Here is a 22,229-nt window from a genome sequence, read left to right on the forward strand (position 1 = left end):
AAGAGGGAAAGATACAGGGAAAAAGAAAAGAGGGAAAGATACAGGGAAAAAGAAAAGAGGGAAAGATACAGGGAAAAAAAAAAGAGGGAAAGATACAGGGAAAAAAAAAGAGGGAAAGATACAGGGAAAAAAAAAAGAGGGAAAGATACAGGGGAAAAAAAAGAGGGAAAGATACAGGGGAAAAAAAAGAGGGAAAGATACAGGAAAAAAAAAAGAGGGAAAGATACCGGGGAAAAAAAAGAGGGAAAGATACCGGGGAAAAAAAAGAGGGAAAGATACCGGGGAAAAAAAAGAGGGAAAGATACCGGGGGAGGGGATACCGGGGGGAAAAAAAGAGGGAAAGATACTGGGGAAAAAAAGGAATGGCACAGAGACAAAAGGGAAAGATAGAAGTGACAAAAGGGTGAGATAGAAGTGAAAAAAGACAGCAAGCAAGTAGAGAAAAATGGGAAAAATGAAAGGGAGAGACTAAGCAAGAAAGTCTCTGATGACATCACAATGAGAGAGAAGAGACAACGACTGAAAAGAGGGAGAATAGACAACGACAGAAAAGAGGAGAGGGGTAAGAGAGGACAGGGGTAAGACGGGTAAGAGAGGTTTCAGAATTTATTTTAAATAAATAAACAATGGCTTATTACATTTAGAATGCCCTCGAATTTGCAGTTTTTAAAGTAATATGAGCAAACTTTGCTGGTTTTTTTTTCGTAATAATTGAATATTTTGATATTTTCAGAATTTATTTGAAATGGCTTATTTCATTTAAAATGTAAGGGCTCAGCAAAAAAAAAAATTAAGGTTTGTAAAATTTATTTTTTGACTGATTTAAGATTTTTTAGAGATGTGTGATTTTGAGCGGGTTCGTTAATTCAGCAGATGATATTTTTAATGCCTTCTCATTGGTTGTTTTGGGTCATGTGATGTAAACAAAGCACATCGATGTTTCCTAGACTAGTAAAATTAACAAATATTGTCAGATTAGAAAATATTTGAGCGAATTAGTTTGACTTTTTTCTAGTCTCCAGAGAAACATTTCCACTTTTTAAAAAAAATGTTTCTTCGTTAAAATCTTTCTCTCCTTTTAAGTAAACTTGAAATAAGAGAAGAAATAAAATGTATTAACAAGACGATTGACCTCAAAATTGATTTATTTGAGCTTTTGATATCTTTTTGTAAAAAACTTTCTACTGTGAAATTAACCTGGATAAAGAATGAAATATTTTGACAGAGCTAAAAAATTAATTGAAACATTACAATATTGCAACATCTGTTTTAAAATATTTTGGAAGAGATTCAAAATATTAAAAATATATTCAGTAAACCTTGAATGGGGTATGGGGGAACTTACCTTTTAGATAAAAATTTGAAAGTTTGTAGTCTATATGACTGAATTATTAACAGAGTATTAATTATTTATTGTAAGATAAATAATAATAATAAATATATATATATATATATATATATATATATATATATAAGAGAATGAAGCAAGAAGATTGTTTCAAAGTATTCTCTAAAAAGAAAGTTAATGAAAAGTTTCTTGAGCTCAAATGATTTTTAATTCGTAATAGAAATTTGAAAAAAAGAATATTAAAAGCTATATTTAGCTATTTTAGGCTAGGTTTTTCAGCATTTTTCCTTTTCAGATTCTTAACAATTTTTCCCAAGTAAAGGGCTACGCTGAACTATTTTTTCTCAAAGTTTCCTTAGTCTAGCAAGATTTCCACAAAGTAAAAAACCCAACAGAAAAAAAAAATTGTTTGCATCCTTCTTTGTAAAGTTTTTTCAAAGCCAAAAAAGAGATCTTTATGCTAAAAAAAATATTGTCTGCTTCTATAAAAAAAAAGGAGGGGATGAAGCAAAGAAAATACATAAACACTCAAAGCGATGATTCAGAATTGTTGTTGCTGTAAAAAGCCTCAAAACTGAGTAGTTTTTTGTGTGTTAAATATTTCTTTTTATCAATCGCATTCGGACCTGTATGCATTGTCTCTTATTTGTTTTTCTTTTGAAATAATTTTCTTATTCAATTGATGCATGAGTTATATAATGATTCAAGAGATTGTGTTTTTTTGCTTTTTATTTTCATTCTAATTCAGAGAACAATAAACGGCTTTGTTTATTGCAATATATTATAGATTAAGAAACTAAGAAGAGAGTGTATGAGAGGACAAGAGGAGAGGGGGTAGAGAATGAAAAGAGAAGACTACAACGAAGAGGAGAGGGGCGGGAACAACGAAGAGGAGAGAGGCGGGAACAACGAAGAGGAGAGGGGCGGGAACAACGAAGAGGAGAGGGGCGGGAACAACGAAGAGGAGAGGGGCGGGAAAAACGAAAAGGAGAGGGGCGGGAACAACGAAAAGGAGAGGGGCGGGAACAACGAAAAGGAGAGGGGCGGGAACAACGAAAAGGAGAGGGGCGGGAACAACGAAAAGGAGAGGGGCGGGAACAACGAAAAGGAGAGGGGCGGGAACAACGAAAAGGAGAGGGGCGGGAACAACGAAAAGGAGAGGGGCGGGAACAACGAAAAGGAGAGGGGCGGGAACAACAAAAAGGAGAGGGGCGGGAACAACAAAAAGGAGAGGGGCGGGAACAACAAAAAGGAGAGGGGCGGGAACAACAAAAAGGAGAGGGGCGGGAACAACAAAAAGGAGAGGGGCGGGAACAACAAAAAGGAGAGGGGCGGGAACAACAAAAAGGAGAGGGGCGGGAACAACAAAAAGGAGAGGGCGAGAACACAGAAAAGGAGAGGGCGAGAACACAGAAAAGGAGAGGGCGAGAACATAGAAAAGAAGAGTGGAGGGAAAATGAATGTTTTTTCTTACCTCTCCACCATTGACATAGTCAAGAACAAAGTAGAGTTTGTCTGGAGTTTGAAATGAGTAATGCAGTCCAACAAGGAATGGATGTTTAACATTCTGCACAAGAACATTCCGTTCAGACATAATGTGCCGAACTTCATTCCTTTTCATTACAGCTTTCTTCTGAAGAACTTTAATGGCATAAATATTCCTTTCTGTCTTGTTACGGGCTAGCATCACCTGAAATAAACGAACATAATTATGATTTTAATTTCTTAGCAATTTTGAGTTCTTGTGCAAAATTCCCCTATATCAAAAAACAAAAATAAAGAAAAATCTGTATGATGTACAAACCTATGATGATACGAAAATATTGTACTCTAAAAATTACATAGATCAAGTAGTTCTATTATAAAAAAAAAAATCAAATTTTATCAGTATCTGCCCACCATCTTGAAAAAAATATTCAAGAAACAAAGGGAGATAACTCATCAATAATTAAAAAAGATTTGTATAATTTAAGTACCCGTGATGAAATCAAAATATCATATTTCAAAAATCTAGTAAATTAAGCAAGTAGTTATATTTTTGAAAGTAGATCATATTTAAGCGATTAATGGGAATTCGTAGAGATTACAACATAAATCAAGTATGAAATATTGCTGAGTTACCTCACTTATTCTTGGAGATTTTTTCTCAAAATGGTGTCACTCCTCGGATACTCATAAAATTTGATTTTCTTTTTCCAAAATAAACTACTTGATCAATTGATATATTTGTTTCATCACGGATACATACATCATACATTATTTTCAAGAACCCAATTTAGGATGAAATAAAAAGAACTCGCTGTTGGTGTCAGTCTAGAGTTTTTATGCAGTTGACATCATAATATCATTAGGTTAATGCTTGAAAAATTTCATACCTAGTTTAATGTTCATAATGCATATTGCATGCATTGGACGCCTTTAAAAAATTGACTGCCAAATCTCTGAAAAGGTTTTCATCTCTCTGGTCGATTTTTAACACTTCCTCCACATGTTTTCCTTGCCTTTGCCCCTGTGAACAGGACCAGCTAACTCAACTGTTCTACATCTACTAACCGAAAAACTCATTCCTTCTTTCAACTTTCCTACAATCACCGATCTTTATTTCGGTTTTAGCAACATTCACTTTCTGAAGTTAACTTTCTATAGCATTCTTCCAAATCTTTAACAAGTATGCTTCCCATTGTTTCAGAGACAAGTACTAAATCATTAGCATACCGCAGCTCTTCTGAACAATCCATACAAAACTCCATAGACAATGCTTTTAAAACATAAATGAAAAGCAACAGACTCACTACAGAACCCTAAACATTAAAGCCGGCACTATATATGCTGTTAAGTTTAACATGATTGAGCATTTCTATAAATTGCTTGAATAACCTACACCAACCACTCGTTTGCCCCTAGTTTATGCAAAGCCTACCAGAAAACCTTGGTTCTTGTCCAGAATTTCTTCTATATTAAAAAAACAAATAGAAAGAAAAATCTGAATGAGGTATATTTCCGTGACTGAATGAAAATATATTCCAAAAATCAGGTAAATTGATCCCATAGTTTTATTTTTTAAATAAAAAAAAAATCATATTTATGAATAACCAAAAAACAACTGCCTTGCCCATCATTCTAAAAAAAATCTCAAAAAAAAAAAAAAAATAGATTTATGTTGTAATGCTTACAAATTCCCATTAATCACTTAAAAATGATTTTCTTTTATAAAAATAAAAATACTTGATCAATTTACTTGAATTTTGGAATGTGATATTTTCGTTTTGTCATACATCATACAGATTTCTTTCATATTTATCTCAGGATAAATTGTACCAGAGATAATTTACTCAGGCATAAAACAAACTGCATTTCATCTACTCTTAACAGACTTTTTATTTGCTTTTCCATTATTCTCTCAATCACTTTGAGGATCTGATCCATCAACTTTAAGCCTTTTTAATTATCTGTAGTATCTCCTCTTTACTTTTGTAACAATTCACAATTGTACTAAGCTGTCAGTCTTTTAGGATAATTTCTTTTATAATCTGATTTGTTAATGTTAGTAAAACAGCTTGTTGTCTAAGTGCTTACCATCAACTGCTCCGCACACTGAATCCACTGAATTTGTGGATTCATCACAATGCGCTCTGTTTCTGGACCTTCCAGACTTTTATGTACATTGACCCCTACCCCCATCACAGATATCATGAGGACCTATTCACTGGATCAACTGGTGAATTTACAATGATAAACCAGATTTGATGGTCTAAGTGTGGACTGCTCGGGTGACCTTTCTTGTTAGTAATGCTGTTGACAGGACATTTTCTACATGTGTATTCAATGTCACGTGTGTATTCAATGCCATCTTTCTAGTCAGTCGGTGTCACCTCTCTCTAACCAGATCGAATGGCTTGCTTTCTCAATTGTGTGCTGAATTTTCTTCATTGCATTGTTTCTCTGCGGATGGTTGAAACTGATTTTAGTGAATCACTTTCGTAATCTCTCGTCAATGAATCATCTACAACAGATAAACATGTTGAGCTCCAACCTGTTTCTTGGCAATCGTCAAGTAGATTCTCATAATGGTCGCCTTTTCTCATCTGTGCTGCTTTGGTATTGTTATCTTCATGTGAAACCATTAATTCTACCACATGTACAAGCTTTCGTTCAGCACAACAAATGACTATGTCTGGTTTCTTCAGTGTCGCAATGGAGAAGAATTGTTATTGAATTTTGATTTCTTAACAGGTAAATAAAATCTATATTATATTTTTCTCTCTCTGTCTGTCCATTCCACTTTTTTTTTCAGAAATTACAAAGCTGATCTGGCTGAAATTTTGTATGGAACTTTGTTATAAGGTGCAGAGAACTAGGTATCATGGTATCCGTTCAATATACAGTTACAGATTAATAGGGATTAGTATTTAAGTTCCACTTCTCAAAAACTACTTGGCTGATCTGACTAAAATTTTGCACAAACCTATGTTATGATAGGGTGCAGCGAAGAAAGCATTATGGTATCTGTTCAATGCATAATTAGGGATTAATAGGGATTAGAATTTAATGCAAAAAGGAGTACAAATTTAATCATATTCAACTATCAATTTCATATAAAACACTCATTTGCCCGTTTTTAATGGGCTAAAAAGTCTAGTGTATTTATAATTCAGGACAAAATTTCTTTTTCTTTTTAAGCCTGTTGAATAGACTGATTTCAGAACAAGTGTGTCTCCTGTCATGAAGATTTTGTGTGCTAGGAAGCCTGGTGCTGCATGTGAGATTGCACCACAAAAAATAGTGAAGAAATGATGAATGTGAGAAGTGTGAAGGGCCAATGTTGCCATCACATTTTCGCCAAGTTTAAGAAAAATCTAATCGATGGGGCAAAAGTTATGGGGTAATAAGTGCCATTTTTTGTAATTTGGGGGCATTTGTGACCTCTTTTGAGCTCCTGGGAATGCAGAATCCCAGTGAAAATGGACAAACAGTGCAGTTTCACGCCTTAAGGCATGTTCATTTTAATTCAGCACCATGGAAAATTACTATATAGACATATCTAGTTTTTGAGTAATAGGCATGTTTTTTAGTCTTAAAAGTCCCTGAGGGATGTGAACCAGAATTTTGCCAGGGTCACACATACTGGATTTATATTAAGAACAATGGCCTCCACATTTTGGCCAAGTTTCAGAAAAATCTAATGGATGGATCAACGCTATGGGGCAAAAAGTTTCATTTTTGGTCATTTTAGGGAATTTTTTATCTCTTTTAAGCCCCTGGGGATGCTGAATCCCAGTGTAAATGAATAATGGTGCAGTTTCAGGCCTTAACACATGTATATTTAGAGTTGACCACCGTGAAAAACCACTATATAGTCAGACATATCAAGTTTTTGTTAAGAAATATGAAAAAAGAGCCACAAAAAGGAGCATTTTTAGCATTGAAAGTCCCCAGGGATGCAAACCAGAATTTTGCCAGGGTCACCCATACTGGATTTATATTAAGAACAATGGGTTCCACATTTTGGCCAAGTTTCAGAAAAATCTAAGGATGGATCAAAAGTTATGGGGCAAAATGTGTCATTTTTGGGGGCATTTTTTACCTCTTTTGAGCCCTTGGGGACGCAACGTGAATTTTTGCAAAAATATTTTTTTTACTGTGCATTTAATGAAATACAATTTGTGGCAAAATTTCAGGAAAAACTAATGGACGGTTATCTGGCAATCGTCTGGATGCACGGACGCGACTGAAAACATAGGTCCCTCTCCAGAGGACCAGCACAAAATATTGCTGTATTATAAGATTCTATTAAAACATTCAAACGAGGTTACATTTTATTCTCACAAAATATCAACTAGAAAAAAAGAAAGAAAAACAAATTAAATTTACCTTTCCAAAACTTCCTTTTCCAATAACTTTCAAAAACTCAAAATCACTTGGCCGAACACTGAAAAAGTAAAAATTATAAAAAAAGAAAATGTATAATTTATGCCCTCAGTAAGGTTTTGATGATTGAAAGAAATACAAAATTGACTGAAACTAAAACTTTTCAACACGACAAAATAGTAGAAAGAAGTTCAAAATACCCAGAGAGGGTGTAAGAAACAGATTCATGAAATTCTGGCATCAGCAGAAGCACACACACACAGACACAATCTGCTAGCAACTTCCAGTTTAATAATAACCATATGGCAAGTTGTCACCCTTAGTTAGTTGCATAGTTCTTATAATTATGCTGCTAATACTAAGGGGACGCCACTAACTTCCGTTTGCGTGACACATTAAAAAAAATGAAACCTCAAACTCAATCTTTGTAAACATGAATTTATAAGCTCAGGCTATTCTGATTACTGCCTTAGACATTTCGCCACTGTTGTCGCCAAATGTCTTCTCCAAGGTCAACGAGTCGTAATTGTACGAACTAAGAGAATTAACAATTAAATCAGGTTTGACATTCAAATATTTACAAACTGTGCACTTCGTAAGCAAAATGTATTGTCATATTGACACTGTTTTTGCAATCTGCACAATAAAATTATAACACTTGAAATCAGAATGTAGTGATTGTTGCTTCTAAATCTCATTTATCTTTGCCATTAATGGAAAAAGAAACAAGTTTGTTTATTCAATCATGTTCTTTATTTTTATCTATCTTTCGTTGAAATGTTTATAATGTAAATTGTCAAGTCAAAGGACTTCAGGTTATAACAGATTTAAGTGACAAGGATGAGATAACAAAAAGGACACACACTATTAAATCCACTTTGTTGTTTAATAAAGAGAGAAATAAATCACAATTTTTACAAAGAAAAGTTAAACAAAATAAATGTTATATTTCTATGTGACAGCTGTCCTATATCCATATTTGTTGTTGTGCATGTGTTTAAATTTCAAAACAATAATTATTATAGTAAATATATATATATATTAATAACAAATTAATATTAAAATTAATAAAAAGTTCTAATAATATATAAAAAAAAAAAATGTAATAAATTCACTGTTCCCTGTTATTTGTATAATAGTTGTCCTGAATTTATATTCGCTGTTCCGTTCTTATGGCATGTTTTTGGTTTGATTTCTAGACTACCACCTCAATTATATTTAACATTAAGTCCATATTTACTGATTTATGTGAAAGAATTTTGAAAAATAAATAGATATATCAAGATTCATAATTTAAATGTAACTTTTGTTTGTCTGTTTTTGTTCATATGTCGCGTCACCTCACCATCCCGGTATCCTACATTGCTAACAGTTTTCTTAAACGCTTCCATATTTACAGCACTGGTTCAAACAAACTACCCTCACTTTTTAAATAATAAAAATAAATTTTTTAAAAAAATAGAAAAAGGCAATTTACCTTGGTTTTTCACTCGGACCAAGATTCACTGGATTGCTATCTTTTCCATTCTAAAAATAAAAATAAATAAATCTTTCAGGTTAAAAAATATATTTTCAAATAAAATAAAAACTTAAATATTGTTCCCTGAATCTAAATAGTGAACACTAATTCAGAGAGTTTGGTTGATGTGTACCAATCATTTTTTTTTTTTAACATAGGGGGCATCACTTATCAATGTCCAAAGGCTACTCAAGGATAAGGATTAATGAGTTTACAGTAGTCACTGAAGCAACAGCATATTAATAGTTAGTGATAGAAATGGGTTATTTAGAGTTGGGGGGGGGGATAAGAACTTGTTTACATTGGACTTGGAAGACGACTATATTGTAGTCAGCTGGAAAGCAGGCCACCAGACCAAAGTGCACAAATTATTTAGAACTTTAATCTTATGGCGATATGATTTGCTAGATGTTATAAAAACGTTAAAAGTTTGCATACATAAGAGTTAAAATTGCCTTCTACAAATTCGATAAATGGATCAAAATATAAAACTGAAAACATGATTTGGGGATTTGACAACTAATCAAAATATCTCTTTATGGAGTTCAGAAAACAAACATTGACTGAAGTGTAGCAACATTTTAATATAATGCTAGCCTTTTCATGGCTTGTGAAACTATAATATTTGAGGTTATGCATGAGGGTTTTAAATAAGTAAAATGACAATATAAAGAAATTATCAATATTAGATATATTCAAATTTTTCATAATATCATCTTTATTTAATTATGACTAAATTGTACATGTTTAAATTCTGCATAAAGGCGGTACGAAAAGTTCTGCCTAGATGCGGTACAAAAAGTTCCGCCTAGATGCGGTACAAAAAGTTTCACCTAAATGTGTTATGAAAAGTTCCATCTAAATGTGTCACAAAAAGCTCCATAATAATGCATTCCAAAAAGTTCCGTAAAAATGTCACTTCTATTATTATTGTAATGTTTTAACCAATGTAACTATGAATATTTTTCAGGTGCATCTTGTCAAACTCAGGAATCATTCTTGATATTGCCTATAATGAAGATTGACCCTTAAACTTCCAGAGAACTATTACTTAGAACTGATTTTTACTTAACATCTTCCTTTATTACACGCCATTCCCACATTTATTGAAAGCATTACTTGTTAAGGTTAAAAGCCACAAAAAAGACAAAAAAGACAACTGATATATATATGTCACACTTACCATGACAGGATCAGAGTCATAAAAACTGTCCGAATCAGCAGGTTCCTCAGCATTTCGGGAATTGTCCAATGAAAGAAAAGCACGGACGTCTGGGCTGAAGACATGAACAGAAAAGAATAATTAGAATAAAATAAAAGTACAAAAATAAATTTCGTGTATGGTTCAAATTTCAGAAGAAAATCACAAAATTAAAAAAGATTCTTTTTTTTCAAACATAACTAAATCCAAAATCTGAGAAATATTTTAGTATTTTGTGTGATTTAAATACAAAGGAAAGAAGTTTATTTTATTTTTGTGAGCAGCATATTTTAAATTGACAACTTTCTTTAACTGCAAATTTGGCAACTATCCATTATTTTGAGTTCAGCTTGGTTTGGCAATTCATCATGAAGAGACTGATGCTCAAGCAAATTGTATAATTGTGCAAACTGTACAATCAATTTACTTAGCGAAAGATTTAATGAACAAATAATTTCACAAAATGAATATATCAACTGGCCACCTCGTTTGTGTGCTTTAACCTCATAATAGGGGGGGGGTATGTAAAATCATACATGATAGATCACTTAGAAGACAATCTTTGATGTGTTATTACCGAAATACAGCCTAATTTAATGTGTAGAGTTCGTGAAAATTATACCTCCAGATAACACCATATACGTGCAAGCTGTGGGGGCCATATGCCCAAAATTTTATCTATATATATAAAAGCGAAAATGTGCGTATGCTGTTCGCTTTTTGTGTATGTCCAAGAAAGGCTTTTTTCCAAGAAGCAGTCAGTCGACTCACAACTTCTTAAAACTTTTTATATCACATAAATCATAATATCTACGAGTTAACAATGGAGGTCGCCTGTCTATTTAATTTGCTTGACTTTGAAAAGATAAATATTCAACATTTTTCGCTCCCCGCATGTGGATTAGGCTTTTTCATATAATAAAAGCGACACTAATTCTGGCGGTATTTTTCCGATCGCGATCGCCGGAAATGTCCGAAAGCAATCAGCTTTGATCAATGTGGAAATTTTCCTTATATTCAATTTGGACAATCCCCTTGTTATGGGGAGTTGGTCCCCCCCCCCAACATCTTGAGAAAATAAAAATAAAAAAAGCATTCCTGAAATAAATAGAATACTACCCCGCAGTCAAAGTTGACCTCATTAAGTCATTAAAACGTGCACCTGCCAATTCTAAATAATTAAATAAATTCAAACATGTTTCTGTTAGTATTTCGTAGTGGCCCAGTGGTTAACGTTGCACGTTTTTTTTCACACTTTAACTTCAAACTTTGCCTCAAGGGTTCGATCCTCATACTTACCTACCAAAACTTTTTTTTTTATTTTAACCCCCCCCCCCCCGAGTTTTGATTTACACAAAACCACACACACCTCCAAACACCTGGGCAATACCGGGTACCCCCCCCCCGCTAGTTTAATTCATAAATGCCAAAAATTAATCATTGGAATGAACAACATATTTGTATAATAAAAATATTTTTATTTTATTTTAAATTTAATTTAAAGTTCGCTACTCTAATGAAAAAGTTCACCTCTGAAAATCGATGGGTTAAGAATTAGGAACTTTTATTTTCATTTCCTGTTTAAATATTTGATTAATGAATTAATAAATACTGTAATTTATTCAATTTTTATTTTCATCATCATTTTTCTTGTCATATATATATATGTGTGTGCATGTGTGTGGCAGGGTGTGGTAATTTCTAGATAAGTATGTGAGGGCACATTTAAAACCATTGGAAGAGATGTACCCTCAGTCTTCATTAACACATGCATGTAGAAGGAAAACTCTGAGGTAAAACTTGAGGTCTACTTTCTGCTATGTCTTGTGGCAATCATTTTTGCACTGACTGAAGGTAGTAGTGGCTCCAAAAAATGTGAATGCTTCTACACAAAGCCTTCACCACTTTAAAACAAATCACCTGTGTGGATTTCACACAACTTAGTTGCCTGAACCTCAGAGTGGAATTCGACGAGAGAGTCCATAAGTGTGTGTGTGTGTGTGTGCGCGCGCACGCACACACACTTATCTCATTATTTAATACAGGGTGACCCAAAAAAAGCAAAAGCTAAATGGAGGCCATTTAGAACATATGCTGTAGAATGGAGAAAAAAAGGCCAAAGACCCTTGTGTTTTGATGTGATGTTTTGAATATAATACACAAGTTATGACCAAAGTTTCATTTCATTCGGACAAAACACTAAGAAATGGGGCCTAATTAGAGTTGGGGCCCGTTTTTTTTGGGGGGGGGGCTGTATATAAAAGACTATATGTCTGTCTGTGTCTGTCTCCATATTTTTAAACTATCTCCTCTGAAACTAAAAGTTGCAGAGCAGCACTAGGGCCTCAAATGATCAGATTTTTTACGGACCATTCTTAAGCTAGTTTTAAGGGGTCAAAAATGGGTCAAAACTGAAAAAAAATTGTTGTACATTTTGTACATTCATCTTAGTTTATTTTTAATCAGTTCATATGCATGTCATGTTGGTACAGTAGTAACGTTACCAGCTTTGAATGCTACAGTTTCAGTGTCAATTTTAGCTAATGGCATGCAAATAGTTTTGTTTTGTTTTTTTTACTTTTGAAATTACGACTATAACATATACAAAATCTGGACAAAGTAAAATATCATATTTAAGCATATTTTACGCTCAAGGAAAGTCAGGCATACCTCTGCTAGTGTTAATAAAAATGATGAAACCATTTCAAGTGTTTAGGGGAAGAGAGAAAGCAAATGGCAAATCGGACATTCCACCCCGTCGTTTGAAATGACTTCAGAAAGAAATTCACCACACTGATTTCATGATTAAAGGTTCACTTTCTTCCTTTTTTTTTACCTTCTTTTTTTTTTTTAACTTCATTAATTAATGTTATTTATATGTATTGTGAACACTACACTATGCATTATTTTGTCAATTTTTACAAAAGTGTGTGCACTCATAATAATAATCCATGTACAAAAATAGTTAACATTTATGTGTTGTAGAAATCGGTGTGTTAACAATTAGAACATTCAAATAAGTTTTATTAAGGGTTAAATTTTTCACAGAACCTAAAGACACCATAGAAATTATTCTTTCATTTCATGTGGAGATTACTTAGGGGAAATAACCGGTTAGGTCTTGTGTAAAACAGATTTTTTTTTTTTTTGCTTTTTCATAAAAGAAAAACAGGTTTAAAATATTTAAATACTTTGATTCAGCCATAAGATTTAAAATAATCAAATAATAAACAAAAATTGTTTGGATTCGTTGAAACAATTGGCCGTTTCACTGAAACACAGCACCAACAAATATTTTATTTTTCTTAAGAAAACATCAATGTGCTAACAGTTCTGTTATTTACTGATTTCATATTAGAAATTAACTTATTTCAAAGCAAAAATTAAAAACATTACTTTTGGAAATCATTTTTGCCAAATGTATATATCCATGCAGGTCACACCAGATGAACACTCCTAGTAATATACATACTGATATACACACACGTTCATATGTGTGTGTGTGTGTATATATATATATATATATATATATATATATAACATGGATACTTCTGTTTAAATTTTTATACTGGATAGACTATTTGAAAAAAACGAAAAAAAAAAACTTGAAGTAGAAGCATTAAGTCTTGTTCAATGTTTGCATTAATGACTATAATATGGTTGTCTTCAAGTCCAATTTAAACAAGTTTTTGATGAGCCGTTCCCCTTAAGTAATCCAATTTACCAAATTTCCAACAATTATTACAACATTGTCTCATTGACCACTGTACACTTATTGACCCTTATCCTCGAGTAGCTTCCGGACCTTAATAAGTGGTGACTCCTTTATGTAAAAAAAAAATATATATATATATATATATATATATATTCCCTAAATACACGCAATATACATATACACGCATATAAATATACATTGAAATACACACACACACTCCTACAACCAAGAGAAAAAAAAAAATAGTATGGCACCATTGATGCAATGCGCCATGCACGCACATATCTATGAGAAAGTAAATAAGTGCTTATTATTTATACCATATTAATTAATTATATCAAGAAAACATTTTCTCCAATTTATTCCTAAATGGTTTTTCATTTCCACTGCACCATTAAAAATGAACTACGAAGGACAAACAAAAATGCACAAAAAAAAAACAACAATAACAAAAGAGCACGAAGAAGAACACTATTTTTACTGACCTTCCATAAGCGCATGCTAACAACAGGTTATATGTTGTGCAGGGGTGCATGTCGAAATACAATGGATATTTCTTAAATGTGTGCGTAAATGTGATAGACGAAAAGAAGAAAAAAAAACAAAAAACAGGAAACCTACACATTTACTTAACGATTCATCTCTCCTATGATTATCGGTTATCGGATGTATTTACAGATAGGAGTTGTATGCAGTGACTTTGCACTTTACATGGTCATCATTGGTCAGTTGCAGACAGGAGGTGGGAGGGTAGTGATAAATGAATGGCAGAAATGCATGCCGGAATTGTCGGTGCTTAACCCTAGGTTGGCAGGATAGGGTGAAGCTGCAAGTACAGTGCCAGGGCCATTAATTACGCCTTAGAAGACTTTAGTTTGATTAACATTTTATTTTTTGCAAGTGGAGAGGGAGGGGGGATGCATTTATTTGATAAAATATCTAAATAGGTTGATGGTAAGTATCTGGTCCGACTGCTTCTACAACATTGATGATCAAATTGTGAACATCATACTGAGGTTAGAGAACAGGTCAGCAAACAAAGAAATTGTTCTGAAAAAGGACAGGTAGAATGCAAAATTTTTTTTGTGTCTGAAAAGGACAGTTTGTCTAGGAGAGATACAAAAGTGTAGTATCTGTTCTGATACTACACTTCATCTTTTCTATCCTCAGTGATTAAGAAATACTTCTCTAGACAGAGACAATTTTAAAATTTTTGTTCCAATTTAGGGTGCCCCTTTTCCAAGAGATTGAATTTCCTCACATTAAAAACTGACCTAATGTCTAACTTTGCCTTAGTGGAGAGAGGAGTAATAAATATGATAAATATTACTGGAGCATTTTTTAAGACGGCAGGTGGTATATTAGGGTGAAGCTGTGAGTTCAGTTCCAGATCTGCTAATTATGCCTTAGACGAAGAAATCATTTTGACTGGTTTTATTAACATCATTTGGGGGAGGGGGGGTATTTATTTGACAAAATATCTAAATCCCTCTTGGAGAACAAAGATTGCTTCCCTGCAGATTACAGACCGAGCTATCTTTTTAAATTACAATTTTCAAGTTGCATTCAATTTTGACGATATCTTTCACTTAAGTTTTTAGATGAATCTACTGAATATTTGCACAACATTCACCCTCCATATATTAAAAATGGGTTTCTAAATGATAACGTTATTATTTCACCATAATTACATTCTGTTTTTTTTTTCTTTGTCTAAAATCTTCATGTATTTAACAAATTTAAAAAACTGAAATAAAAAAAAAACACTAAAAATTCCCAATCCATTATAGTTAAGCATAAATCTTTTCAAATATATTTAATCTGACTTCAAACCAAAAGAAAACTTTGTTCTTTCAAATCAATTGTTGAAAACACTTTATAGCTTACACTTCAGATTTATAGCGAATATGGGGGGGGGGGGGATTTAAACAATATAATTTGGAACAGAATAAAAAGGAGGGGGATGCTTCTACAGAATTTGGACCTAACCAATTAGAGATTTCTAAAACTAAACCTCAACTTAATTTACTGTTAGAGTTAAAAATAACATCTTAGTTCAAATTCTGTAGCTCTTTTTGATCACAATTTAAATGTGTGTGTGTGTGTGTGTGTGTGTGTGTGTGTGTGTGTGTGTGTGTGTGTGTGTGTGTGTGTTACAAGTAAAAAAAATTAATTTCAATTAAATTAAAATAATATTAAAATAACTAATCACTATTCCAGGGGAAAATCGGACTTTCACTCTTTCATTTTTTGTTAATTTTTAATGATTATTTGTTACAAATCAGAAAGTTTTACATAAAAAGTATTACGATTTATTTGAAAGAATATAGTATTAGTTAATACTATTTTACGCAACATTGTGATCACCAAGGATTAAAACTGAATTAAATTTTCAAGATTTTAAAACGGAAATTGACTTTTTAGTCGATAGTTTAAAGACTTACAATTTCATTTAAAACTTTGAACAGTCACAAAGCAATTGACTTTTTTCAACAATTAACAGAATATGAAAATGGATGATTTATTTACAAAGACACTGATATTCATTATAATGGATTTAATGTTTTGATTGTATTTTAATTCAATACTATTTATTGATATTATATTAGAAAACGATAACCATGTTCTTAGAATGCACACTTAGAAAAATCGATTTTATTTGCTTTAAAACTACAGTACATCTTGGGGGGAGGGGGACAACTCCTATTTAAAACTATATCTCCACAAAGACGGTTTTAAAATTTATTTTCAATTCCATAATTGCACAATTTTCCTACATTGTCAAAATTGCCCTTTGTTCCTGTTGCCCAATTTCCTCGACACCACCAGAACCCAAATTGGGGATGGGTGAGAATACAGAATTCATAAATATATACATTAATCCATTTTCTAATCATCTTTTGTGTTTTCTGTTTTTCTTTTTCATCATCAAATTATAGGCTCATTTCCATAGTTAAATGTTGGGGCCTGGAATTTCCTCTTATAAAACAGCAGTAGAAACTTAAATAACTATTCTAACAATATCAGGAGGCAGATTAGAAACCCAGATGAAGGCATCTCAGCTTGCGAACGTATATGGAAAAATAAAGAATTGGGTGCTAAGTTCAAGATATCTCAACTCTTGAGTACATTCTGACCAGACAATTATCAAGGACCCGTCACTTCTTAAAGATATGCAACACAATTCAAGCATAGACAGCACGCCCGATTATTGTCGTTGCATTTAAAAAATCTGAGCACATTTCCTTCAACTTTAGTCAACTACTGATGTCCTGAAATTAGCATATGTTATCATAAATATCAACACACCACAAGCTAGGGAAAAACAAATGGCATTTCTCACAATCCTCACTATAGCTAGTAGAGTAGTGTGAATAACACATGTTTAAGGATTGCATGGGAGTTGATTTCTTTTGTGATCAGGATCAAATTTTATTTGCTAAGCATCCGCTTGAAAGTAGATGTGATAACATGACTCGTAGAAATCAAAGGTATCAAACTCATAGAACTCAAAGATATCAGAATTATACTCATACACTTCAAAGATATTATACTCATACACTTCAAAGATATTATACTCATACACTTCAAAGATATTATACTCATACACTTCAAAGATATTATACTCATACACTTCAAAGATATTATACTCATATACTTCAAAGATATCACGCTCACAGAATTCAAAGATATCACGCTCACAGAATTCAAAGATATCACGCTCACAGAATTCAAAGATATCACACTCACAGAATTCAAAGATATCACACTCACAGAATTCAAAGATATCACACTCACAGAATTCAAAGATATCACACTCACAGAATTCAAAGATATCACACTCACGGAATTCAAAGATATCAGACTGACTTCATATTTTAAAGTTGTCCAATATTCTGGCAGACTGTAGATTCATTGTTGATCTGATTTCTAATATTCTTTATACATCTTAATCCTGCAAACACGTTATAGGTTGGGATACTGCATCTTCACCAAAGGGTCATGACTTTAACTAAGCATGTTACATAATCAGTATTCATTTGATTTTGTATTTAATCTTTAAAAAAAAAAAAAATCAATTTTTGGATTGCTTGGATCGGATCCAATCAGAAATCAGAACTAATTATTTTTGTGGGTAATTTGAAGCGAAACAGTTGAATAACTATTTAATTTATTGAAACACAGAAGACAAATTACACTTCTCTCCAAGGAGGAGTAGGAAACGTAAAGTGATGAATCATACCTTTCCACCAATGATATTACGGAAGTCACTCACTCTCATCTGGATTGATTAACCCATTAGATATGCGAAGAGGAATCCACAAAGAGATGATTGCCTGATTACTTGAGGAGAAAAATTAAGACATTGCCAGGAGAATTGATTTCAGAAAGTTACAGAAATGCGGGACAAATTAGAAATTCTGAAAGGTTGATCAGGAAATTAACAGCTTGTTTATTCTGAAATCGCTGATATTGGCCAATATTTGCTTAGAATAGCCGATATTAGTAAAGAAAATAGAATACTGAAAAAGGCTTCCATTCAGGGTCAATTAGAAGAGAAAATATCAATATTTGCTCGAAGGAAATCTAGCAAGCATCAGATTATTCAAAAGTAAAAAAAAAAAAAATGATTTGGATTATTCCAACTACTGGTGTCATTTTGGATCTTATTCTGAATAATACAAATTATCAATCCTCATCTCAAGAATTCCAAAACGTAAAAAAAAAATTTTTAAATAAATAATATATATATATATTGGACTCTAAAACCTCAACCTTGAAATCCATCTTAGGACGTGCCAAGTATTAACACCAGCATGGCACAAAAAAGAAAAAAACACTTCCTGAAAAGGAATCTTTTACGATCTGAATTCAAAAGAAATTAATTTTAATGAACAATATTTATGACAAAAAAAAAAAAAATCTTACACTTACTTGATCTTTAAAAAAAAAAAAAAAAAAAAAAAAAAAGACCTTCAAATTTAAAATTACCATATAAACATTGAACTTCCTATATATTTTCACATACACTATATCAAACTCTAAACCCTCAACCTCGAAATCCATCTGAGGACATGCCAAATATTAACACCAGCATGGTATGAAAGAGGAAAAAAACACATTCCAAAAGAAGAATCTTTTATGATTTGAAAAAATTTAATTTTAATGAACAATTATGTTAAAAAAAAAAAAAAAAAAAACTTTCATTTTCTGGTCCTAAAAAATCTTTTAAATCTAAATTTATATATATATATATATATATATATATATATATATATATATATATATATATATAATTTAGATTTAAAAGATTTTTAAAATGAAAGTTTTTTTGTTTTTTTTAACATAATTGTTCATTAAAATTATATACGCACACACACTCATATACACACATGCGCTATATATATATATATATATATATATATATGTACTCTTTTTTCTGATCAATCATTTATTAAGGTAAAAAAATCATTGAAGGATAAGAATAATGACATGACTAGATTGACAGTTGAATGATGATGAATACTATAAGAGTATTAAAATCTTTACAAACTACTAACTAAAAAAAAATAATTTTTTTTAAATGTAGTCATTAAGTGGTGACAAAATTTTTTTTTTAAATAACAATTTTTACTAATAATGGTCACCATCCAAAGATAAAAATTAGTAAGATGGACATGTTGAGAGTTGAATTATGATGAATACTATGAGAAGATTGAAATCTCTACACACCACTCAATAAAAAAATAATTGACTGAGAAAACATTAATTCTTTCCCCTCTATCAGAAACATTACTCATGAAATGTGAGGACTACACAAAAAATGAAATGGTGCTACCGTAAGTAAACCCAAGGTCTACTTTCTACTCTCATCAATTTTATTTGACGACATATCAACCCTTTTTGGGTTGTTAATGCCATATTGGTAAAAGTTATCGTGTTTTGTGTTCTTTATATCTTCAAATATTTGTTTATGGTGTTTGTTTTGTTTTTTTTTTGTTTTACGCCATATCCATCAGTTCTAGGTCATTCAATTCAGAATCTATTCATTGTCATAAAAGGTTTTATGCTTCAAGTTCTTTATATCTTCAAATATTTATTATACACAATGTTTGGTTTGGTTATTTTGTTTCATGGTATATCAACCCTTTTCAGTTTATGCCAAATCTAAAATTTTAGAAAGTCTTTATGCTTTAAGTTCTTTATATCTTCAAATATTAATTCATAGTGTTTGGTTTGATTGTTTTGTAGCGGATTCTGTTGCTTTTGAATTTTGGGGTTGAGTTTTGAACAATAGCATTAACTTTTGGTGCATTTTAAGTCAGGAAGGAAGTAGGGAAGAAAGGAAAAGAAAGGGAGAGGGAGTTATTGTTTTTGCTTTTGGCTTTGCAGAACATGATTAAGTTTTGCAAAGAGAGAAAAAACAAAAACTTTAATGTCCAGTGCATTTGAGCACAACCAATGTAAATATAGATTTAGGCCTATTCGCTGAAAAAAAAACTGAAATCACGATTGAGGTCCTCACAAACAAGATCTGTTGAACAGTCAGACTTTCAATAATGAAAGAGCTTTTTACAAAACCATCAGAAAACTTAAAAAACTTCTATTGAAAAAGAGAAAAATAAACACAATTTGAAACTGAACTAGTTTATTGATTTAAAAAAAATAAATAAATAAATAAGAATTGAAAAGGAGAAATTTGTGTGTTGTTTCTGAAAAACAACATTCTATAAATAAACATTTTGTTGTTTCATGAATTTAAAAGACTAAAACTTGTTTATTATTTATTTTAAAAATTGCATTTAAAAAAAGAAAAAGGAAGACGATTCGATTCATACCAAAACTGAACTTCATTCAATGTAAGTTACAAAAACCAAAAACTATGCATGTAAGATTATGTATGTTTGAAGCAACAGACAATCAAATACGGCAAAAACTGAATTATGAATATAGGGAATAAACAAAAAATTGAACAAATTAAAATTAAATGATAAATAATTTTTAAAATAAAAACTATTTAAATTCAAAGAAATAATTTAAATACAAATTTAGTGCAGAAATCACTCTTTAAATCAAATTATAGAAAAATCTTTTGGATAATTTAGTTAAAAATGGGCTTCTTAAATAATGTTATTTCAGCGAGGCTTGTATTCTGCATAAATACAAAAGCATGATTAATTAATGAATTTTAGGTTCCTATTTAGAATTCAACTTAATAAAAAAAAATAGAAGATACAGACAAATCTTTATTATGTACATATCTGTTACAGAACAAAGATGTCATTCCAAAAATCATGCAAATTGAACCAGTTTCTTTTTTCTTTTTTAAATAAGAAAATCAAATTTTATAACGAGTGAGACAGAAGAGACGGAACTGCAATATTTCTTAGAATGTTAAACTTCAAGTGTGAACAACCATGGATTTCGTGAATATGGCTATTATAAATGTCATGAGATAACTCAATGCAACTACCGAGATGTTTTTGTATCCAAAATAATACTTTGTTTTGCTAAAACTCGTAAAATTTTATTTATTTATTTTAGCTAAAGAAGAAACTATTTGACTACGTTATATATTTTTGTTTTTTGAATATGACATCTTAGTTTCATGATGAGTAAAAATAAAGATCTTTTTTTTTATTTAAGTTGAATTCTAAAGAACCAAATTTTTTAAGTGTTATAAAACTTGCTGATGCAAAAAAATTCAAAACTATTTCGGAATAAATATATAAACAGTTTTAGTTTACACATTTTGTTTTTTTATGGAAATGTTCATTTGACTTGTACTTTTGAACGAGGATAAACAATGCTTTTTAAAAATATTATTATACAAAAAAATATTTCTTCATAGAAATAATAAACTTGAAAAATTCTTTTCATACAAAAAAGTTTTAATGGAATTTAATAAATTTAAAAGAAAGAGATGAACAAGACTAAATATTTTACTCCCGATATCAAAAACTAAAGATCTTTCCAAATTTTATAAATAATACTGACAAGTTTTATTTATTATTAAGAAAACAGACTGAAAAAATCTATAAAAATTATCCGTTCAGTTTTAAAATCTAAAAAACTTAATTTTTAACTTTCCGACCAAAAATTCACATTTTTTTTTTTTTTAGATCGTTTATAAGAAAATATGCAATTAAAAGATAGATAACACAACATTGTTTGCTGCATTATCAAGAAAAAGAATTGTTAAAAGAAAAAAATCACATTTAAAAAATACACTTGTGGGTGGATGGGTTGGTGGGGAGGATGGATATATTTTAGTTTTACTGGTTGTTAAAATAAATATTTATTAGTATATTATCAGCACAGCAATGGAAATTTAGCTAAAAACAAATCAAACAAACGAAAATAATTTAAAAGAATCATATTTGGCATTAGAAAATAGGTATAATTTTTTTCTGATTCCAATACCCCTAAAAGTTCTGATTTTTTGGATTCCTGATTCTGATTAATCATCACAACACACACACACACACATATATATATATATATATATATATATATATATATATATATATATTACACATAACATATCAAGTTCAGTTTTCTCGCATTGACATTGATA

General features: G+C 31.3%; 1 protein-coding gene across 2 annotated transcripts in view; it reads right to left on the reverse strand.

The window, feature by feature from the left end:
- Positions 1-22,229, reverse strand: part of LOC145279788 (serine/threonine-protein kinase Sgk2-like) — a 207,931-nt gene that overhangs the window by 26,923 nt on the left and 158,779 nt on the right. For both annotated transcript variants that reach the window (XM_080131113.1, XM_080131114.1), the window contains 4 exons: positions 9,919-10,012; positions 8,694-8,743; positions 7,220-7,277; positions 2,823-3,038 (listed from right to left, as the gene is read on the reverse strand). In XM_080131113.1, the coding sequence (XP_079987239.1) occupies positions 2,823-3,038; positions 7,220-7,277; positions 8,694-8,743; positions 9,919-10,012 (418 nt within the window). The remainder of the gene's footprint in view (positions 1-2,822; positions 3,039-7,219; positions 7,278-8,693; positions 8,744-9,918; positions 10,013-22,229) is intronic.

The sequence above is a fragment of the Euprymna scolopes genome, chromosome 7 (genome assembly GCF_053919585.1).
Source record: "Euprymna scolopes isolate OS-2025 chromosome 7, ASM5391958v1, whole genome shotgun sequence".
In the NCBI taxonomy this organism is placed as follows: Eukaryota; Metazoa; Mollusca; class Cephalopoda; order Sepiida; family Sepiolidae; genus Euprymna; species Euprymna scolopes.